Source organism: Plectropomus leopardus, chromosome 11 (assembly GCF_008729295.1).
Source record: "Plectropomus leopardus isolate mb chromosome 11, YSFRI_Pleo_2.0, whole genome shotgun sequence".
Classification (NCBI taxonomy): domain Eukaryota; kingdom Metazoa; phylum Chordata; class Actinopteri; order Perciformes; family Serranidae; genus Plectropomus; species Plectropomus leopardus.
Genome location: NC_056473.1, coordinates 23,650,705 through 23,672,879, shown reverse-complemented (window position 1 = coordinate 23,672,879; position 22,175 = coordinate 23,650,705). Strand labels below are relative to the sequence as shown.

General features: G+C 41.2%; 1 protein-coding gene across 1 annotated transcript in view; it reads left to right on the top strand.

Annotated features, from left to right (window-relative positions):
- The window catches only part of trim44 (tripartite motif containing 44), a 54,147-nt gene extending 32,208 nt beyond the window's left edge, over window positions 1-21,939 (top strand). Inside the window, exon 6 of the mRNA XM_042496694.1 lies at window positions 20,508-21,939. Coding sequence (XP_042352628.1) covers window positions 20,508-20,592 — 85 coding nt within the window. The 3' untranslated portion in view covers window positions 20,593-21,939. The remainder of the gene's footprint in view (window positions 1-20,507) is intronic.
- The last annotated feature ends 236 nt before the right edge of the window (window positions 21,940-22,175 follow it).

The following is a 22,175-nucleotide window of genomic DNA, read 5'->3' as shown; positions in this document are numbered from 1 at the left end:
AGAGCACCACAGGACTCTTTAAATATTCATATTTGATTAACTTTGCCCTAAAATATGAAAAATAGGTAAGATTTAACACAAAGTGGTGGCTTGAGAACCTTTGCAATCCCTATTATACGTATTGGACTGATGCTCTTTTCCAGAGGGACTTTGTGCAAGCTAAAATAGGAGACATTTGTAAGTTTAACATCATTTAAGATTAGAATTAAACGTCCAGTATCTAAGATTTAGGGGGATTTGGTGGTATCTAGCAGTGAGGACTGCAGCAACTAGCTAAAACTTCTGTTTTTAGAATTCTTTCAGTGTTCATTGTTCAGGAAGTTTAAGTCCAATTATCCATAGAGGTCTCTTCCTTTCATAAACAAACAGACCTGGTGATTAAAACTGATAAAAGCACTGAATAAAGCAGTTACACATTGCAAATAAATGTTTCTCCTATGCTTTTCAGCACATGGCAAAGGGACTGCTAGTCCAGTGCCTGCATATATGTGCTGACCTTTTTTCTGATCCAGACATTCAGGAGGTTTTTACCATTAACAGAATCCTCAGTCCTCCTCTTCAAAACAAATGGACCAGGTTGATTTAAAACCAGTAAAAACACTGAATAAAGCAGTTTCACATTACAAATCAGAGTTTCTCCAACACTGTTGCAGACAGGCCACTAGCCCAGCACCTGCTAATTTGTGATCATCTTTTTTCTCTTCTAACTTGAAATCCAGATGTTCAGGAGGTTTTTGCAGGAAGCTGAATTATCTGCAGAGGTCTCATCCACGCCAAAACAAACCTGGTGATTTAAACCAGTAAAAACACTGTGCAAACCTATTTCACATATTTACAAACTTTGTTTTTCCAACACAGCTTGCTGTGGGGGGCTGCTTTGGAGACCAGTGCCAAAATGTCAATGTCCCTATCTGGAGCCAGTGTTTGGTCTGCCAGTTCTCAGATACTGTAGAAACATAGCAGTGAAGATGGTGATCTCTACAGACGAGGACCCGCTCCCTGTGTAGATATAAACAGCTCGTTCTAAGATAACGAAAAAATAACAATTCATACTTTCAGGTGGTTATACTCTGAAGGAAACATGCCTACAATGTTGTATTCCATTTCTGCCAATAAATCCCTAAACATTGGACCTTTTAAATGCATGCAAGGAACAAATGCCATAAAAGATAGCAAATAGTAGAATAGTGTTTGTAGTGTTAAGTGAGTGCAGTTGTGGTGTAACCAGTCCGAGAAGAGATGAGCTTAAGGTGTAGCCTGTAAAGATGTATTTCAGCTCTACCAAAGGAAGATGTGTTGTGACTGCTGAAGAGGAAAGTGGGGGGAAAAACGGGGGAGGTGAAAACAGCGAAACTACTGTAAGCTTTCTGGGCAGGTTGGTAATACGGAGGGGAAAAGCATGAAAAATGAAAGAAAGCTTTGCAAATAATATTTCTGAAAGCTCCAGTGCACAAGACAGCAACATTGGGTTAGTGTCTGATGGTAAACTTCACCAAGCTTCCTGGTATAAGCATATCTTCCACTGGTCCATATTTTGTTATATCCGCTTCAACAAATCCCCCTCCTGATAACCTTGTGCTATCTTATATGTAGCCCACTGTGGAACATTGTGCTGAGTTGCTTAAACTGAGAAACCATACTCATTTTTCCCCCTAGGTCTTGCATTAATTTAGTATCTCTGTGACTGTAAATTCAGGCGGAACATGTCATGTTTATGTCACATCGTAAAATGTGTTGATGTGTTATTATCTACTTCATTATTTATGAATATGGCGTTCCTAAGTGCTGCACTCGTCTCTCCCAGCCCGACTCGTTAATTCTTTTTTTTCCTTGCACGTGCTCATTGAATTACCCACCCCAAACTTCTCTAACTGTCCCATATAATATTCACATTGTCATAGATGCCTCTGCGGTTTGTATTTTCTGTTAAGAGAAAGGCTGTGAGGATTTGGTATCAGAAATAAAATAATAAATCCAAACGTGTTAATTACAGCTCACTTTCCCCCTCTGGAAACGGATACTTCTGGTGTGAGTGTGTGTTGTCTGCGCCTGAGTGTCAGTGTGTGTGAAAAAGAAAAAAAGCGACAAGACAAAAAGAAAAAGTGAGAGAAATGTGATTGAGCAAGTGCAGTGATGAAGAGAGTTGGCAGACGGCAGGAGCTGGAATCGCTACATCCAAGCTGCAGATGTTGTGATTTTCTCTTTTTTATCCCCGCCACATGTCAAAGCACATCTGGCGAGTTGCGGCTTTGCTGCAGAGATATTGAAATGACCTTCTAGTTTTGATTATGAGATTCACAAGCAGTATATTATAGCAAGTCATATGCCATGTCTGAGGATATTTTGCTCTCAGCCTGTAAACTATGAAATATCTTGTGTAACGGCAGCAACACACAATGTTTAAATAAAAGATGGATTATAAATACTTGACTTTTTATCAGAAATTAAAATGAAAGTTTTTAGGGTTTGTTTTTTTTTGGGAGGGGGGGGTTTGGACAACAAAACTAAAACTCTACAGGAGAAATACTCAACCAATCAAGTCAGTTGTAAGCAAGGACATTTCTAGGATTTAAGGACATTTAGGGCTTTGCACAGACCCTTTTTCAGGCAGTTCAGTCGATCCTCTCCTGGCACTTTTTTCAATCACAGTGTTAATCAGTTTATTTTCACTGTAGACAGTAATGGCTGGGGGACCACCCAGCACCCTACTGGGTACCAGATCTTGCCTATGGGCCATGAGTGGAGTATCACTGGTCTACGGGCATGAGGCTGTACTTAAAGACAGAGTAGTGCTTTGAGCTAAAAAGCTTAAAACAGAATGCTAACATGCTCACACTAACAAATTGGCAAACTAGTATCTTAATTAGGTTCACTGAGACCTTAAATGTTTGTATATAAAAAGTCATTCAGTAGTTGGCGTGATGTTTCATTCTGGACCAAAGTGGTGACCAGACAGACCGACATTGCCACCAGCATGGCTAAAAATAGCTGTATCACTAGCATGAATTGTAATTTTGTTTTCTGACAGCCATACTCTCATTTCAACAATCTATAGTCTCTGGTGAGCCGTTATTGGGCGCTTTAAACAGATTATACGATCTGAACATTTAACAGCTGGACTGTAATGATCAGCAAATGTCAATGTTGTCAACCGAAATCACCACCTCGGGAAACTGCCAATCAGGCAGCTGCTAATTGGCATGATGGGCATGTTGCATGCTGTAGGCGATGAATGAGCTTTGTTTGCATTTGAGAATAATATTATTTGGCGAGTAAGGCTGATGTGACTTACTGCACAGGAAGTGGACGAGGCAATTAGAGCTCCCTCTCCGCCTGTCTTGTATCTTGTCAGGGAATTATTTACAAAAAAAAAGGTTCTCTGGAAACTCTTTGCATATTCTCTCTCCCATTTACTCTCTCTTTTTTTCACTCACACACTCAAACACACATACACACACTTCACTCTCAGTGTTTTATCCACAAGGCAGATTGTCATACTGGATCTGTAGAAACTTTGCCTTCCACCCTATCATGCATGCAATCCTCACGCACACACAAGTAAAAGCGCTCAGAAGATGTCACACTGTGTATAAACATTCATTATTCATTCCGCAACTACGCATAAACATGAAACACACATGCACACACTCACACACACACACACACACACACACACACACACACACATGCACACATGGTTTGTGTAATTAGTGGAAAGACAAAAAGAACAAGGCAACTGTCTCTCCGCACAGACAGGAAGATGCTTTCACACACAGATGCCTTCATCCCACTGTCTCACCTACTATGTCCTCTTTACCACACGCGCACACACACACACACATATGCACATCATAGTGTGTTAGCCTTCGAGTGGAATTACAGGTCTGATTTCAGTTCGGCGGAGATGTAGGAGGACGATAGTGGCAGGCTGAACCAAGGGGCAATGAATCAGTGCCTTATCAAACCTCTGGCCTTAGGTATGAACTGTCAACACTAAAACAGCACACACACACACACACCATTGGCAAACATCTCCCTTCCACAGTTGGCCTCAGCAATGACGTCACAGCACGTGTCGAAGTGCTCAGTGGGGTGGTTGTCAGGGCCCCTCTTCCCTCTTCCAGTCCACAGTTTTGTCCCTCTGCTCAGTTATTCTCCCAGCGAGGGGTTGGAGGAGTGAGAGAAGGTTGACATGTTTAATTCAGCAGCTTCACGATGAGCCCTGTCACCATGTAGATTTATAGTATTGGTTAGAGAGGAATAAGGAGATGAATGGGATTTAACTACCTCGGGATTCTAATGGGAGATTTAGCATGCACTTTACAAAATCACCTTAATCCAGCGTTGTTCTGTGAAGGGAGGGATGTGAACGAGAAATTAATTGCTTTTTCTGACAGAGGGTCCCGTTTGCACATCAGAGTTTCCCTTTTGAACCAGCCAATTGCTCACCCATTTTTATATGATTAAAAATCATTGTTTTTGATTTTTGTGAATGTTGTTCACATATGGTTTGACATTTGCATGTTTTAGGGAGAAATTATGTCTTGTATTCACAAGAGTTGGGCCGACATAAAGAAATTTCAAGCCAGTTTGGTATTAGGCCAAACACCAGACTGGACCAGTTCAACAAATTTTACTGGGTTTCCCATGTGACTCAGCGCTGTTCGTGAGTGAAATATAATGACGCTGTGTCCCAAGAGAAAACAAGTGTCTGGCTATGACAAAGCATCATGTAGCATTGGAGCTCTGTGACCACACTGAATAAATTGAATGTGTACTTCTGTTACGTCATGCAAACAAACCACATAGCAGTCAGCTGTGCGCTCAAGATCAAACTGGTGACGTTAACTCTCAAAAAATGGGTGTGTAGCACACTTGTTATCTTCTTATGTGTGTAATGGTAATTTTAAACACAGTAAACACATTTGATATTGTAGTATTTACTAGAAGTGATACAATATAGCCAGCAAGTAGCCTAGCTTGTTATTAGCTTACCAGAAACTTTAAGCTGTATGGTGATCCCTACAGCTAGCTGCCACCTTATCTGGGTTATTTTAATTAAATATAACGGTATTGTTTAGAAAATTCCTCATTTCAACTACATAAGTAAGCTAAACCTGGTCCATTGCCCATTGTACTTTCAACGTGCCTGACAGAAATGAATAGAAACATGATATCTAACAAAAGTTCACCCTGAAATGGGGCTTGTAGCCTGTTAGGACACCTCTTTTATTTGCTTAAAATACAACATGTCGTCATATTGGCCCAGTTTTAGTTTTCTTAGGACACTTACTCCACTATGTCCTCTCGTCACCCCAAAAAAACACAAATTTTCAAGTAAACAGACACATTGTGGCTTCCCCCTCGCCTCTTCTGAAATTTGATCTCCTTTATGTTGCAGACACTGGCCTTGGCTCCAGTACTCCATTTACAAACATAAGATTATAGAAATTGCATTGTCATGTTGCTCATTACTAATGCTATATAGTTGGATTTAGGGCTGTGACGTGGTAGACTTCTTTTAATTTGCCAGAAAGTCATAATGACAAAAGGTCAGCAAGATTGCATAAAATCAAACCAGTTTAAGCTAATACACCAGACCAGTCAGGCAAAGCCAGATATCAACCCAACTCTAGTATTCAGATCAAGATCCATATCTCAAGGATGGGCATGCCTTTTTATTTAAAAAAAAAAACAAAAAACAAAAAAACAATGAAATTGATGATGAAATAGTTGATAGGGGCATGTCACCTTCAGGAGACAGGCTTTTATGTTTTATGACAGATGTTTTACACGATGCATTAGTACACATAAAAAATTATTAGTCAGGCAGCACTGGGGAGCTGTCAAGCCTTATGACTGTATTTCACTGTGTTGCAATGCTGCATCTAACTATGCTGCTTCTGCAGAAACAAAACAACAAATAAGCCAAAACTAGTCTAAGTTTCTGTAGTGCTGCCTCTAAAGTCTCATACATTTGCATTATACCACGAAATTTGCATTTAGAACTTATCTTTAAAGTTGGTTTTGTGGTAGAGATAACTGTTAATCTGTTTTTTGTTTGTTGGTTTGTTTGTTTGTTGCAAGAGGAAGGTTTTTGTGCTGCACCCTTAGGGAAGTCCTTTATTCCACAGAGTGTTTAACATTCTGCAGAGGAAAAGGCGGGGAGGGACGGATGAGGCATACGAAACTTTTATCAGGCGAGATGAGAGTTGTGACAGTCTGGAGCCCAGGTTTTCTGAGCTGTCTGTCTGGGTGTCCTTCACACTGAGGACTTGGATGACAGGGCTTGGATGCAGGGGAGGGGGACTTTTCATGTGACAGAAGGCTTCGCCTAATAGCCAGTCTGTTCTCTAACGCTGTCTGTTTTTCACTGTCTCATAGACGCTTTTTCCCCCCTCTCTTTTTCTCTCCTCCTCCTCTTCTCTGACCATATGTGCCCCTGACATCCCTCCATCTCTGAAAGTGGAGAGCAAGAGTCAGTATCATTTCCCCAAGTGTGGCGTAAACAGGCTTTTAATTTTAAAATCTCTCCAGAGCAATCCAGATTCCGGGACAGCTCGTCCGGGCACCTGGGCAGTCAACTGATTAAGGTGGCGCCGGCGTTCTGCTGTTAGAGAAGGGGGTTGTTTGAAAGCGGCAACAGGGGGCAGCTCTGCCAGCCTGCCAAGTGTGTGGGCGCTGCTGTGGCCAGTCAGTCTTCATAATGGCTGTCTGGCTGTGGGACAGAGCCAGCTCAGTGGTCACATGACTGACTGTGCAGATCAGGCTGGGAAGGACTCCCTTCAGTAACCCTGGATCAATGCTGCCTATGGAGACAACAAAGGGCAGAGAGGAAGGCATTTCAGTTGTGGACAAATGAGGGGAGAGATGGGAAGGGGAAAAACAGTTGAAAAGAAGATACAGGTAATAATGAAAGACAGAGGCAAGGCCAAGAATAAAATTACACCCAGACTAAAGTTACAAAAGAGGAAATAGGGAAAGAAGAATGTAAGTCCTAAGTCCTAAGTAAAGGGGAGAGTGGGGACAGCATAGGTGCTCACTATTCATTACCTATAAGCTGATGTGCTGTGCTTTCCAAAGGACAGATAAAAGTTTATCTCTCCAGTGTGTTTTTCTCTCCCTTTTTCACTCTTGTGGGTTTGAGATTCCAACTTCAAAGGAGTATTAGATACTACAGAAATTTCAATTTAAGCCAAAGACATAGTCTGCATTTAAAGTCTGCATATTAAAAAAAATAGAATAAAAAAATAACATGTGGGAAAAGGAAGTTTCACTCTGCTTGGCAAGTATCAGATATCCCCAGACCTGGGACCTGTATAATGAAGCAAGATCAGCCAGGTTGTGCTGGAGATATGTGGGTTCAAGTGGTCTCAGATAACTGGTCTTGCATACCAGGTTAGCAGAGCTTTAATTCGAGAAGATTTTCTGATCCAGCAATGGTTGTTTACGCATTTAAGATGAGATAACAATCTCATACAACAGGAACAAAACAGACTGAATATTGGAGGAGGTAAGATTACTTTGCATGGGGAAATGGTCATTATAATTGCAGAAAAATAAAAGTAACTGAGAACATAAACAGGATTCATACCGCGACTGGAAAATCAGAGAGTATTCTAAGCCCCTTTCACACATGCAGTCTGTCCCTGGAATATTGAGGAACATTTTCTGCATTTGGGTCATGTGTGAATACGAGAAGAGATCAATAATCAGCGAAATGTGTACTGCCAATTTCCTACCTGAAGACCTAGTTACATTTCAGGGAAAATGCAGATACAACTGTGTTGTGAATAAAAGCAGTAACATTGCAGCGAAGAGCTGTCAAGGGAAGAAAGACTCTTTCAAGTGGAGTGAGTGAACCAATCAGACTCCATTTACGACGCATTTGAATGTGCCACTTGTTTATGGTTGAGCATTTACACCAATGCTTTTACAGGTGTTTTCATAAAATACAAGCAATACATATTTAAATACATTAAAACAACATTTGTACAATATAAAAACAGCTCATTTTCTGTCAGGTCCATGAAAATAATAAGAGAAAGAGGCATCTTCCTCTCCGTACATATACATACAGCCTTCCCCCATCTGCTTCATCTTTTGTTGAGTTTTATGGCGGTTGGCATTTTGAGAAAAAGCTGCATTACTGAAAATTGTGCTTTTTTGTTTCATGAACATGATAATCAAGAACAACAGACTAAAACCACACTAGCATTTTTGTAAGCTGAAATGCCTTACGATCAAGAAAACAAATTTGTTGAACAGAGGCAACATTCAGATCAGTTTTACTTATAAATCCCAATGTGATGAATAACAGTTTGCCTCAAAGGACTTCAGAGAGTGTGACATCCCTCTGTCCTTGGACCCTGACAGCCGATAAGAAACCAAGCCAACAGCTGGCCATTGCTTAAAGTCAGCCGTTGGTGACTGTCCATGGCCCTCGTTGCTGTGGTGTGTCTCGTGCTGATTGCCCTCTTTGACCCTTGTTGGCTTTATTCCACCAATTCAGCACGCTGAATCGGCAGCAGCTGCTATGTAACCAACTAGTGAATGAAATCGCTGATTGGCCGTTCAGCCCAATGCACGAGAAGAGAAACATAAGTGTGGAATATAAACGGTTAAAGTCAAGAGGGAGTAAGATCAAAACAAACTTGTTATATGAGGTAGGATTCTTTTTCTTTTGCCACTGAGCTCTTTAGCAGAAATGTTTCCTGGTGGTTTGTGTTATTGTTTGCTGCCGCACAGTAACATGCTTCCTTCTTTCACCATTGGATTGTGTTGTTAATGTGCTAACTGGCTAACTAACGTCAAGAAGGTCTTCTGGTTTCCCTTTTTGAATGATAAATACAGACAACTGTTGTCTGCTGGTATGGAGGTGTATTTCCTCTCACAAAGGCACAGAACACACATGGCAGATGGCAATCGGTTTGGTTGTTTACGTGCAGCTTTTTGGCTGAGACACGGAGACGTGAGGCGACACAACAGGGGGCTTTTGTCGTTGCTAGTTATCTAATGTTGGTTTGGTGGGCCTTTAAAAGCACTGAAACATAAGGTTAGGCCTTTGATTGGCACCAGAGAAAAGGGCCATTTTGTTATCCATACTAAGGGTTTATCCTCAGATGAACATGAAAGTATTTTGTAAGGCACAGTTTATAGTAGTATTTTCTCAAGATCTGTGGTGGAGACATTGTCATTATCGTAAACCACTCATGAGGGTTTGGGTTATCTTGAGTAGATGTGGAAATCAAAATGTATACTCACAGTAACAATACAATAATAAAATAAAAGTTCTATAATACACAATATATTCCAAGATATTGCCTACATACGATTGAAAAAGTAGAGGAAAATGTACACCTCTGAAATTTAGTAAGTTGTCATATACTTTATTTACTCAGTGTATTAAAGTTCTGTTCCTACAATATTGCACAGGCAGCTGAATTGAGCCACTGTGTGATTAAGTCCATGGTCTCTTCATGTCACTTTATTGTGTACTTTATGTGAGTATGCTATAAGATTAGTGAATCTATTTTTACCAACCTTAAGCTGCCGCTGTGTGACCCGGGTTACTGTGGTGGTGATTGTGAATGAATTGTAGCTGCTTTAACATCAGTGATTGGCATGTGGCCAGAGGTGCAGCATGTGATTCAGAGTTGAATTATGCTTTACTGATTTATTTATTTAGCTTTGGTACTTTCAGTTTTACTGGAAATGGATGGCAGGCACTCAAGAAATAACATTTTTATTTTCTTTTTGGAAATGGTTCCTGTGTTTTGTTTAGGACCATTCCAGTTATTAAAGCATCACTTCAGCTTGTAGCAGTGTTATAGGACTGTGCTCACCCTTTGGCAACCAGTGTTTTGTCCAGGCTTTTAACTCACTGCATCCTATTACATCTGTAGTCCTTAAACGGTGCTCAGTTTGCCATCAGTCATCATGTCCCTCTCGCAGCGAAACACCAAACAGTAACATTTACTTTGTGTCACCAGAGTAGGCAATTGTTATAGACCACAGTGAACCATTTATCCTGTTTCATAAACACCCCTTGGGTTTCTTTATGGGTCTGAGTTTGACTGTGTTTTAGTCGCTGCATATTTTTAAGTATGTCAAATGAACAATGACACAGTATAACCTCCCGAAGATTAAACCTCTTGTTAGGAGACGACTTCCAACATGTCTGTCCTCTCTCCCCTCTCTCTTTGTTATACACTGGAGAATCATTAAGGTGATTCCATTATCTCCTCCTTGCTCTCCTCTAAGGGATCTTCTAAACGTCATACATTGCCATTTAATTTGTGACCAAGAGCATAATGGCTCTGGAAAATTGGATGGCACAGTCCTGTGCCTACACAAAGGTGTGCTGTTCAGAATAATTGTTGATTGTCAGATTGCATCTCTGTAAAGAGGGGCTCTAAAGGAAGTATTATGGTCCACATGCAGTCATATATATCTAAAGCAAGTGAAAACAGAGATGGTTGTTATCATGTTGAGGTCAATTTTAAATGCACATTCACACTAATGAGCAGTTCTATTTTTGAGGGCTTTGTGGACGAGATTGCTGCAGTTCTCCTCAATTAATTCCTCGATTGCCCCCGTGGCCACAGAAATTGTGAAATCTCTAAATGAGCCAATGTAAGATTGAGTCTTTACAGTGGTTTAATGCTCTTATCTGAATGGCTCTGCATTAATTCCTCTGTATGATTAACGGCAGGTACCTGTGTCAAAGTGAGCGGGAAATTAGTTCATGGAGGGATAACGGTACTCATCCAACTCCTCACACCTGCTGCAGCTCAGACGAAACCTGTGTGATTATTCTGATTGGCTGAGCATCAGCACACTATTTTATTCCGCTTCACTGACCTTTCCGCCTCACTGTTCACAGTCTGTATGCATCCTCGGCATAATACATGCATTTTGTAGTGAGTCGACTGCACGCAATCCTTGGTTGGAGTGCTATGCAGCCGCACTTTTAGATGCACATTTCAAACTAATGGCATGCATGAACATGAGTTTGAATGGGGTCTACTTGAGGCAATACATCTGGTGGATGATGAGATGGATTTATCCTCGCCTCTTCCATTTTGCTCTGATGAATAAGCCGCGGTGCACACAAAGGGTCATATTAAACAGCCCCCGGCTTTCTGTCCCCTGTACCATGATGCATTGCCTGTTGTTGTGCCTTGTCTCCTCACTTCCTCCGTGAGCTGATTAAGTCTTTGGAGCAGCATGGAAACACCACAGGGTGTTGCATTGTTTTTCAGGGAGAAGACAATCCCAGTGAACAGTATGAATAGACCAGTGACTCTGAAAGAGGCAGACTGTCACTGTTGGTAGCGATTATTCCGTCGGCTCCAAACGTGCAGCATATGATGGCATGCTCTCTCTTTGGTCAGGCAGTTTGACTCACGCTCTTCCATTGATCTTCAGGCATTAAGATACAGTCAATAATTAATCTAATTTAAATTTGGGTGTAAATTTTTGCATATTTAAAGGGTGTCTTCCCAAACTGATATGTAATTACAAAAAGATTTACTTCATAATTGATAGGATGAAAGAACACTTTTCTTGGCTAAATCAGTCATTTTAGATTTTATAAAAGAGATTTTCTTTTTCTTTCCTTTTTTTTTTTTAAATCTATGCAGTATGCTGTGGTCAGTGTGGATATAGGCAGTTATATTTCTAGAGGAAAACACTCTAATCAGTCCAAAAAAATCACCATGTAAGCAAAACCAATACTGCCTGCGACTGTGGCTCAACAGGGATATCTGCACAGATGTGGACTGTAAAGATATTTTACGGATTTATCATTAAAATGCCCAGGGAGGTTTGACACTCGTGCAGATTATACTCCCATCTCACAGAGGAAGAACAGTGTTGTGCTGTTTTCTTTTTCTCAAGGCAAATTGCTAACATCATGAATCCTCACTGTGCGTGTCAGTGAGTATGTGCCTGTGTGCGTTACTGCATCAGAGAAAATAAGACAAGGCTACAATTTTTGCCTAAGGAGGAAGGTTTCTGAACAGCCTTCCAGTTGATGGTTTTTGTTGCTGTGTGAACTTTTTAAACCTAAATTTGAGAACATCAAATGAAAAGTCATATTGTGTTAAGTTTTTGGTTTTACAGCAAACTTAATCTAAATACAGTATCAGTTTTTCGAGACGGTGTCCTCTGGGTTGGGTTTCACATTTGTGCCAAATGTCAGTACCTGAGAGTGCATCTGGGTGAGAGTGGCAGGTTGAGACAAGAGGCGGAAGTGCTGCACAGGATCCTGAAACCTTGAAGCCAGCCACAAAACTTTGAGGCCAGCAGCAGAGACCCAAAGAGCTGAAAGGTTCATCTAAAGACCAAGCAGGAACATACAGGACTGAAAAATGAAGTCGACTTGGCAGTGCCAAAAACTGTAGTTTCTTGTATTGTCATTTGAGGCTGGCTGCGAAAGTGAGTCAGTGGTCCAGACAGACATACACACAATCAAGCAGACAGACACAGCTAGAGGATTAGCTCTAGGTGTGATTAGAAGAGCAGAAGGAGCAGAATTTTTGCTATTATAAAAAATATTTCTTTGTTATTACAGATAAAATTAAGTATTTAAAAAAGGAACGTTGGTACCAGTACCGAATAGCAGGTACCAGTACCTAATGGTGCTTTTATTTTAATACTTTCGGTGCAAATGTGAACACGACCCACTCCTAGGTTTCTCCATAGCCTCCCACCACATCACCTATTTGTGATACTGTCGTGCAATCTAATTTATAGGCATATTTATGCATCTCAGTGTATTCCTTTGCTTCAGTTAATCATCCAGTGTATTAGCGATTTACAGTATAATTGTGAAACCTTCATAAAACCCAAGCAGTGAACCATCCTTCCTGCCATCCCCCTCCAACACCTGCAGAGTCAGTACCACCTGTGCCCACGTAGCAGCCTCTCGCCCCAGAATCTTAATAGCGTCTTCGCTTCTCAACAACTGCTGTCACAAGCACTGATGTCTTCTCTTTCTCCCATGACACGACAGAAACTCTGTTACCAGAGGAACATTGTGTGTTTTACAGAATATATTTTTTCAAATATGAATAAAACAGGACTGCACGTAAGATTAATTATTAAAGACAAAGAAATGGAAAAACAAGTCATCACTAACAATTTAATAAACAAGCATTTAACAAAAGCGTGTTATAGAATTGACCTGAAACATTTTACTCACTTTTCTTTCTTGATTTCTTTAGGTGTGATATTCTGAAGCCTCAAAGCATTGAGAGATCATGGTTACTTTAAGTCGGCAGTCTACTACAGGCCTCATCTAAAGATCACAGTCTGTGCAACTCATATGTAGTCAAGAGGTCTGTGTAGCATGGGGCAGAGCCAGTTCTTCTTTTTTTTGTTTCTTTTTAGCAATGAAAACCTGAGCAGCACTTTCATGCATTTTGAATGGGCTGCAGTGACACTGGATAACTTTTTAACCAGCTGAGAATAAAAAAGCTACAGCAGCCTAAACAAGACAAGATGCCAGTATGAATGACTCTTAGTTGTGTTTTGTTAGCCAAGGACACCTTTAATCTTTGTAATAGTGCATAATTTAGATAAACATGAATTATGAGGTAAGGAGCCATCAGCTCTGTTTAGAAAAGTCTTGCAGTCTAAAGCTACAATTAGAGTGTTCCAAAGTATTGGCACTTAGCTGCGAAATGTTTTTAAACACATTTTTAAGGTATAAACATAATATTTTAGTAATGTGTTGTGTATCTCTTTGTGTCTATGCATGTAGCAGCCAAAAGTCAACATGTTTTTCAATCAAATTCGCATTACATTCTCCATTCTGACCCAGCTTCACCCCATGTGGAAGTCAAAGACATGGGGTTCGGCACACGCTCCTTACAACACTTTTGCATCCCGACATTTTACATCTCCTCCTCTTGTTTGCTTAAAAAGCCAGTAGTCTGTCTTGTCGCTTCTGAATGGATCAGTTGGGGTTTTTAGCCATGAAAATTAAAAGTTAACTTACCACTTTAAAATATTTCAGGAATTTTGCTAGTCAGCTTTGGGAGCCCTTATATCATGATCTTATTGGTGTCAAATGCCATTGAAAAAAGTAGAAGTAGAAGAAAGTACAAACCGGATTTTCTGATCATGTGAAGTACGGCAGGAAGCATCTTTGTGCAGTAATCTTCAGGAGTGCCCAGTAGCTCACCCGGTAGACTACCCCATGTAAAGAGGACACAGACACACACACACACACACACACACACACACTTAAACTGTCTTATCTGTTATAAAGGCAAAAGCCAAAAATGATCTTAAAAAAAAGGCAGTAGTCCTCAACACTTGAAATCCTGTGTTGAAGATGAGAGTAAAAAAATAGTTCTTGACGAGAAACAGACCCAGCAAATATTGTGCTTGGAGGGATTACAATGGCATTTTTTTTGTATCAGTTGCTAAATTAGCAAATGATTATTATTTGAGGCAGAGTTTCAACGATGTGCATAATTGTTAACCCCAACTGAACTTTCTGAATAGGCAATTTGTTTTTATAAACGTAATAAAATGTAAAAGGCTTCTCATGCTTAGAATAAACTTTATATTGAGACTCAGCAATCATTAAACACTGAGTTTCTCTTATTTTCTACCACAGTCTACTCTTTTCTTGGGCTTTTGGTGCAAATTTGTCCAAAAAAGAAAGAAAAATTATTTTTAATTGGACACATTTTTTTAATACAGTGTAACTTACACAAAAGCAGGAGCTGGTGACAGTACTGTATTGTCTCCTTTGTGAAAGAGCTCCACCTAATTTGAGAAATTGCAAGTTCTTGAACTTCAAGCTGCATATCAAAAGGACTGTTGACGATTTTGTTCTCAGCAGCAGGTGTTCTTTGTATTAGAGCACGAGAGAAAAGCACCTTATCTGATCATGGCCCAGGTAACCTGTGACAGTGGAACTTTAATAGAAGCTCCTGAAAAATGTATTAGCCATGGCTCCTGCGCTCAGCTCCCCCTTTCTTGCGTCTGAGCCTCAGCAACAAGCTCCGATCAAGATGCTGTCACTTCCTGCCAACACTGTGACTCTCCTCCCTTTTGTTCTCTGATCTCCACCTTCCTGAAGCTCTGATAAATTGTCTTTTCCTTTCTTAACTCTTCCTCCACCTCTCAGTGTCTCTTCTTTGCCCCCCCCCTTGGTTTTCCCCTCACATTTCTACTCATTAGGATACATCCATATCTCAAATTCTAGCTGGCAGGATCATCGCGGTGCAAAGTGTTGGGAAGATCACAGGGGTGCTTTTAATGAAAGGTGTGTGCAAAGGCTATTTCTAAATTACACACCCTCAGACAGGGCTTTCAGATGAAAGGAAAAAGCATAAATCCATAGAGAGAAGGAGGGGAAGGGGATTTGGCAGGCGAGAGAGAAAGGGATGTAAACCTTTCCAGGACAAAGGCCAATTAGATCCAGTGGAGCAATAGCGCAGAAAAGGTAAAGTACTCATAATAGCGCAAAAACTGTCTCATCTTCTTTTTTAACGTTAGATTGCTATCAATGAATCAATACCTGTTTTTTTATGTTCACTTTCCTTCCTCACATCATTATTACTCTACACTTTTTTCCCCTTTTCACTCCTTTGTTTGATCTATTTTTCCAGTCATCTCTTGTCTCAAAGCTGTTTGTAGTGTTAAATCATCCCGCAGAAGCGACAAGATTTACTTCATTAAGTAGTGGCAGAGTGCACTGCTTCACTGGAGAGTAAGGGTAAGAGTCTGTCCTCGTGGGCTCTATCAATAACCATTAAGGATCCTCTCTCATTAGACCAAACCTCATAGACCTCCGGGGCTTGAGAAATGTGCCCTGCCGTCTTATGTGATGGAATGCGCTTAGATGGCATCACCTCTGTTTGAAAATGCAAATTGCAATAGTTACTTTCCACTGAGGATGATTGCCACCAGCGCTATGTACACAGCTTTATTCTCACTCTTTGCTTTCTCTTTGCTTAATCAAGAAGAACCCCACTCTCCTATCAGCAACTCCTAGTTTGCTCTTCAGCTCCTCCCTGTTCCCCTCTCTCCATCACCTCTACACACACCTCAAACCCATTCAGCATATCCAAGCTACTGCAGTATGATTATTCATATGGCAATGAGGCTGGATCAAGCTGGCAAGGCTGCCACGGCGTGATGGGAGTGTTTCCGGATGATGACTTAGGAGTCCTGCAGCTTCCCTGCCAAGAGCAGGGAATTCAAACTTAATCAGGGCAAGGACCCCTCCCTCCTCTATCTCCCAGAGAGCTCCACGGGGTTGAGGCCAAAACAGGAATAGAATGAGAGAGACAAAAGTCGAAGTCCAGGCAACATCCCTCCCTCTGTTTTCCTCGTAGGGAGCCAGAGGTTTTCTCCCATGAGTGATGGGTTCATTTTAGGGCTATTGGAGAAACTTTTCTGTTTCACTCAGAGAGGGGACTTTAGTAAGATTAGCTTTGTTCTAGTCTATCAGTCCTATCTAGAATCTTATCTCACTCTCTCTCACCAAACGCACACACACACAAACACAGTGTTCCACATTTCCACACACCAAGGCTGTTGTCCATCTATCACCCAGGAGGCACAGCCAGTGATCCACTTGAAGCCCAGACAGTGAGCTCTGTAGCAGGCCCCCCGGCCCTCAGCTCGCCCCTGTCCACAGGACATGGTCACACCAAGGGGAGGAGGCAGTGATCGGCCCTGATCAATAATACATCGACTGCATTAAAGCTTATGAATAAGTCATGGGCGGAGAGAACCAAGTCGTCAGGGCACACACACACACCAAAGTGATCTTTTACTTAGGCCAGGGAAGATGAACAGACAGAAAAAGAGAACAAAGCAAGGGCTTTAACTTGTAGGGAATTTATCACCCACCCACTGACATTTTGTTGCATGTTGAAGCTCCACTCTGTCTCTGCTCTCTACCACCCACCCCAGTCACCACCATTCTCTCTCTCTCTCTCCTTCTCAAGTAATGGCCTTTTTCCTGCGGGTGGAATAAATAAGTTATTACATCCCTGTGTCCTAAGGCTTAGCAAGGACCGTTTGAATATAAATAGTTCATTTGCCTCCATAGTGGAGGCCTTGCTTTGTGCCATATAAATATATTTGTAATTACTTTTTTTTTTTTTGTAATACGAACAGCAGGAGGTGACTGTTTTGGTTGACTGGAGATGCAAGATGAAATTGCCTCACACAAATAAATCTGCCAACGTTTTACCCCAAACACTGTGTCAGACAGGAGGGAGCTATGTGAGAGCGCGCGGCTTAGCTCAATGCAGACTTTTGTGTGTTGTGCTGACAATAAAAGAGTGAAGAGCCTGTGTGATCCTGTAGACAATTTGAATACTGAGTAAAAACTGGTGTACAAGTGGTAAGTTTGCCAAGAATTTGAATGGGAACAGCACTTTTGAATAATTAATGTCTCGGATGTATACTTAAGAGAGATGGTATAACTATACAGCAACTGTATTCTGTGTGTGTGTGTGTGTGTGTGTGTGTTTATATACTCTGTCCAACATCATCATTTCTTTTGGCAGTGAGTAAGTTGGCACTCGATGCCAAGGTATGTGCGTGTGTGTTTGTGTGTGTCTGCATGCAAATTGTTGCTGCTTAGTTACCCTAGACGTGCATAACTTAACCAAAGGTAGTTTTTGGAGTCTGTCCATTATGTTTTGAAAGGCCAACAGTTCATCAAAATGTTTTACGCCTCTGCTCATAGGTGCACACGCATGTGCTCACATGCATTCATGCACGCACACATTTGTTGCTCTTCTTTGATGCTCTGTTAGGAGTTTGTGTTGTGATGATGTGCTCCTCGAGGAGGCGCAGGAAAGAGGAATGGAAGCAGCTCTTTGTTTCTGCCAACAGAAGTGTGTCAGACAGGAATACTCAGGGAGCAGCGCTCAGAAAGATATCGCAGCCTATTAACCGTTGTGTAGATTTTTTCTCAAAGATTGTGCCGCATACAGCATGGGGCAGGAAAAACGGAGGCGGAACAGTACAGTGTTGAAGAGAGGGAGAGGAGCAGAGATGGAGGGAAATGTGTCCTTGACAGAGTGATAGGAGATAGAGACAACAGAATATGTGGAATGTATTAATTAACTGCTTGCTTGTATAAAGGATACTCTACAGAAAATCCTTTCTTTAATTCAGATCTTGCATTATAGATAGTAAGTATAATGTTTGCTCAGCCAAAACTGCTCTGGTGAAGGCTAAATATCCAGTGTGTAGGTCTGATTGCTCAACATAGTTGCCAAAAGCAAGTGACCGGCACTTCAGGGAAAATCGGCACGCTTCACTGTCATTCCACATCCAGTGTGAACCCGATGTTAGTGAAATGAAACAATACTGACTCGTTCATACATGAGTAATAGAATGCATTTGACAAAACATTTTGTCACATTTCTGTGGTGACCGTCACCAGTGGCTAAGCACTTTCAGCTATTATTTAATTTGAATACACTTAGCTCATAACAGTGTTTTAACTGCTCCATATTGCAGCCTGACAGGCAATCCTTAATCCTTTATTATTTGTTTAATGCCACTTATTTATTATAAGATTTTAGACCTTTGCTTTTACTCTTTTATATTTCTGTGCATGTGCAAAAATATCACAAATTATGGCGACCAGGGATTCTTTATCTACCCCTCGTTCAGGACACAGCACATTTAACTAAAACTGAAAAAGGTCTGACATGCAATCACATTGAGTATACTGTACAATTGACCATTTTGTAGCTGTCTCACATTGCTGCTGCTACAGTAACTTCTGTGTGTTTGCATGATTTTGTAAAAGAAATTCTCACCCATAAAGGCTTTCTATATCAATTACTCACCTTGTGTTGCGTTGAATTTGTGAAGAAGAACTGAGGAAATTCCTGTTGAATTGGAGTAAAGGGTTTCTGCATTTAATAACAGCAAAACTATATCAAAACATCCGTTTACAAACTCACACACAACTCCTGCAATATAATCCAAGTCTCATTTATCCAGTCATATGCTCAGTACTTCCCAAACAGATGCATTTTCACTAAAACCTTCTTATTTAAAACACTTCTGCATACAAATAGCAAGCCTTTGCGTGTGCATGCGTTTGAACTATGTTAGAGTATTTCATTGAGCTCAAACACATGCCATGCTACTCGTACATGTAAGAGAATGTTAATGTGGAAGTGTTTTAGATAGTAGCATTTTAGCAAGAAAGCATGTGTTTGGGAAGTACTGAGCATAGGACTGGATAAATGAGACTTGGATTATACTGCATGGTGTTTGGATTCTTAGTTCACCATAAAGGCACGCGAGGAAAACTAAGTTTTCTTCCCCAAGTCAACGGGTTGAGTAATTGATATACAAATTATCATTTTGTGGGTGAAGTATTCCTTTTATGCTCGCTGTGCTCGTTCTGGGGAATGATTCATTCGTTTAGCTTACTGGGTTGTGTAACCATTTGTGTAAGAGATTAATATTGCTTGGTATACAAATTACCTGTTGCTTTACTGGTTGTCATGAACCACTTCTCCCTTCAAATGTAATAGCTACAGAGCAAAGCGTCTGCACTGTGGTTACATACTGATGGAGCTGCTCAGCTACTATGAACAAACCGATGACCCTATGGGTTCATGCAGGTTATCAGTATTTGTGCATTCAAATACAGCTTCAATTTTGAACTGCTATCTGACCTTGAACTTGTCAGGTAAAAGTGCTCAGTCAGTCAAGCTGCCATAGCATTTCACTTCTACTCAAGTGTGTACCCTATAAAGCTGTACCTCAGTGTGACATAAGAGATGTGAGGGGAATAATCTTTGTTGATCCTCACAGCGATAGACGGTAAATTCACAAATATAAATGCAAACCAGCTGTCCAAGGTCATAGGAAGTGATTCTTTTAAGAAGAAAAATTTGAGCGGTGAAATTAGATGGCATAGCTCTAAAGTGAATCTCATTGAATTAAACAGCATCCCCATACAGTAAGTGTGTGTTTAGAAAGACATGCTGACATATAGTCTTTGAAAATGGATGTGCCGCAGAAATATACGGGGGAAAATCATCATAAGAAGGATGGAGGAGTGGAATGAGAGAAGTTACAGAAGAGAGTTGCGTCTCAGGGAGGAGCAGTGCTCCATCACCCTCACGACATTGTCCAATTAGAGCATATGATTAGTGTAGACTGTCTCCAGTGAAATTGAATCTATCAGCCCGGCTCGGATTGCTACAGGTCCCTGCAATTTAGCTATCACTTTGTCTCTGTCACAGGCAGAGCTGCTAATATAAAACCGACAGAATGGATGATTTCTACTTAAGGCGTAGCTTGATTGAAGCTGATTACATTTCACAAAGGTTTATTATATTTCCATAATATGTGTGCATGGTAGCAGGGTGTGTGTGTGTCAGTAGGGTGTGTGTTTGCGAGGCTGCATGAAGGTGTTGTGAAAGAGAGAGTTGGATGAGTTACAGTCAGCTAATATGTCTCTACTCTGTTTTTGCTTTCTCTTTTTCCAGGCTACCAGAGCCGAGGGCAAACCCCATGAACCCGCGAGACTTTGACGACAATGACTCTGGACCATCCATGGACCACGCCCCCTGATACCAGCAGACCAGACTCCTACTACATCCACCTGTCCTTCAATGTCTGCTTCAGCCAGCTGTCAGCCCTGTTGAGCTGTCAGGCTGGCCCCCTCTTTCTCTCTCTCTCTCTCTGTCAGCCGTCTCCCTTTTTTACTCCCCCTCCCTCCCTCCACCTCCCCGGTGCCTGCTGGCAGTGAACTGACCTTGAAGAGGGCTGCTGTGACAAATATGGATGGCCACGTCTTTTCTGCTCTCAAACTTTTTTAATTCCTCACTAGCTACTAACTTTCTTTAATTGAAGCACGCAAGTTATGTGCAATCAATTACCATCAGGCTCAATTTCCACAGCCAGTCAGATCCTTGGCTTACTGGTGAGCCTGGCTGACTCAGAGAGGAGCCTGGGTAGGCAGCCGAGCGGAGCATCTGTTAAGCCCAACAGATGTCAGAATTGGGAAATTTCTGTGGCATGGTCACACTTCATTTATGCACCATATCATTTTGTTTCTGTCGTTTTTTGAAAAACATTCTGGACACTCCCAGACATAGAAAAGGGAACATTTGTCAGATGCCACAATGCCTTACGTCACCAAGAGAATATATATTGCGTAGGTGTTTTGGGTGTTATATTTTGATTGTAAAAGAAAGTGTCTGTTTTATAATGTTGTCTCTTGTATTTTCCATCATCCTGTTGCCTTTACCCCTCCTTTCCCTGCAGCCTCTGCCCTACATGCTGAGTCTTTATGCCTGTGGATTTGCGCACACTTCCTTGTGTGCTTGTCAGATCCACTATCAGAAGCGGGGGACATTTTGACACCTATTGATTGGCGAATGTTGCTGAGTCTTTGTTAGGGTGAAAATCGAACCGTAATTTGACTGTGCAAAATAGCACTCCCGCAGTATCAGCTATCTATGCGCCGTAATGTAAAGGCTCATTACTCCTGGCCAATCTGCAGCATATGACGGATTGCAATCTAGACGAGCGTACGCACTTTCTACCTTGACCCGCTCAGCCGTGGCTTTCATTCATGATGTACCGCCGCGAGTCTGTCTGTGTCAGCAGTTTGTTTTTAATGTGATTGATTCTGTTGCCTTAAATCCAAAATTGAAAGCGGTGTCACCCGTAATATGTGTAACATGTTTGACAACAACATGACTTCACTGTACTATAGCACAAGAAGCACTAAGAGCAGTATACCCACCCAAGGGAGTTGTCAGAGTGTCAACAGCCTATTGAAATAACTCCAACAGCTCAGTCTTTATTCTCATGTAACATCAGACATAAGTCTGACTGTCTGATGTCTGCTCTTGTTTTTATTTGTCTATTTTTGTCTTAAATCTATTAATAAACAGCCGGTTTCTTAGATTGGATGTTGAAGATCACATTCATATTTTCACTTTAGGAAGAATTCCTTCATTATTTGTCTCTTGAAAAACACCACAAACACCTGAACACCATCAGTCATCCAAGACACTAATATCAAAAAAACCTTGCAGGCGTGCGACGATGGATGGAGACAGGAGGAGAGATGAAGTGCTGTAAAGAGGGGATTCAGGAAGGGGAGGATTTCTTGTCTTACTTCATCAAAATGCAAAGCAGCAACT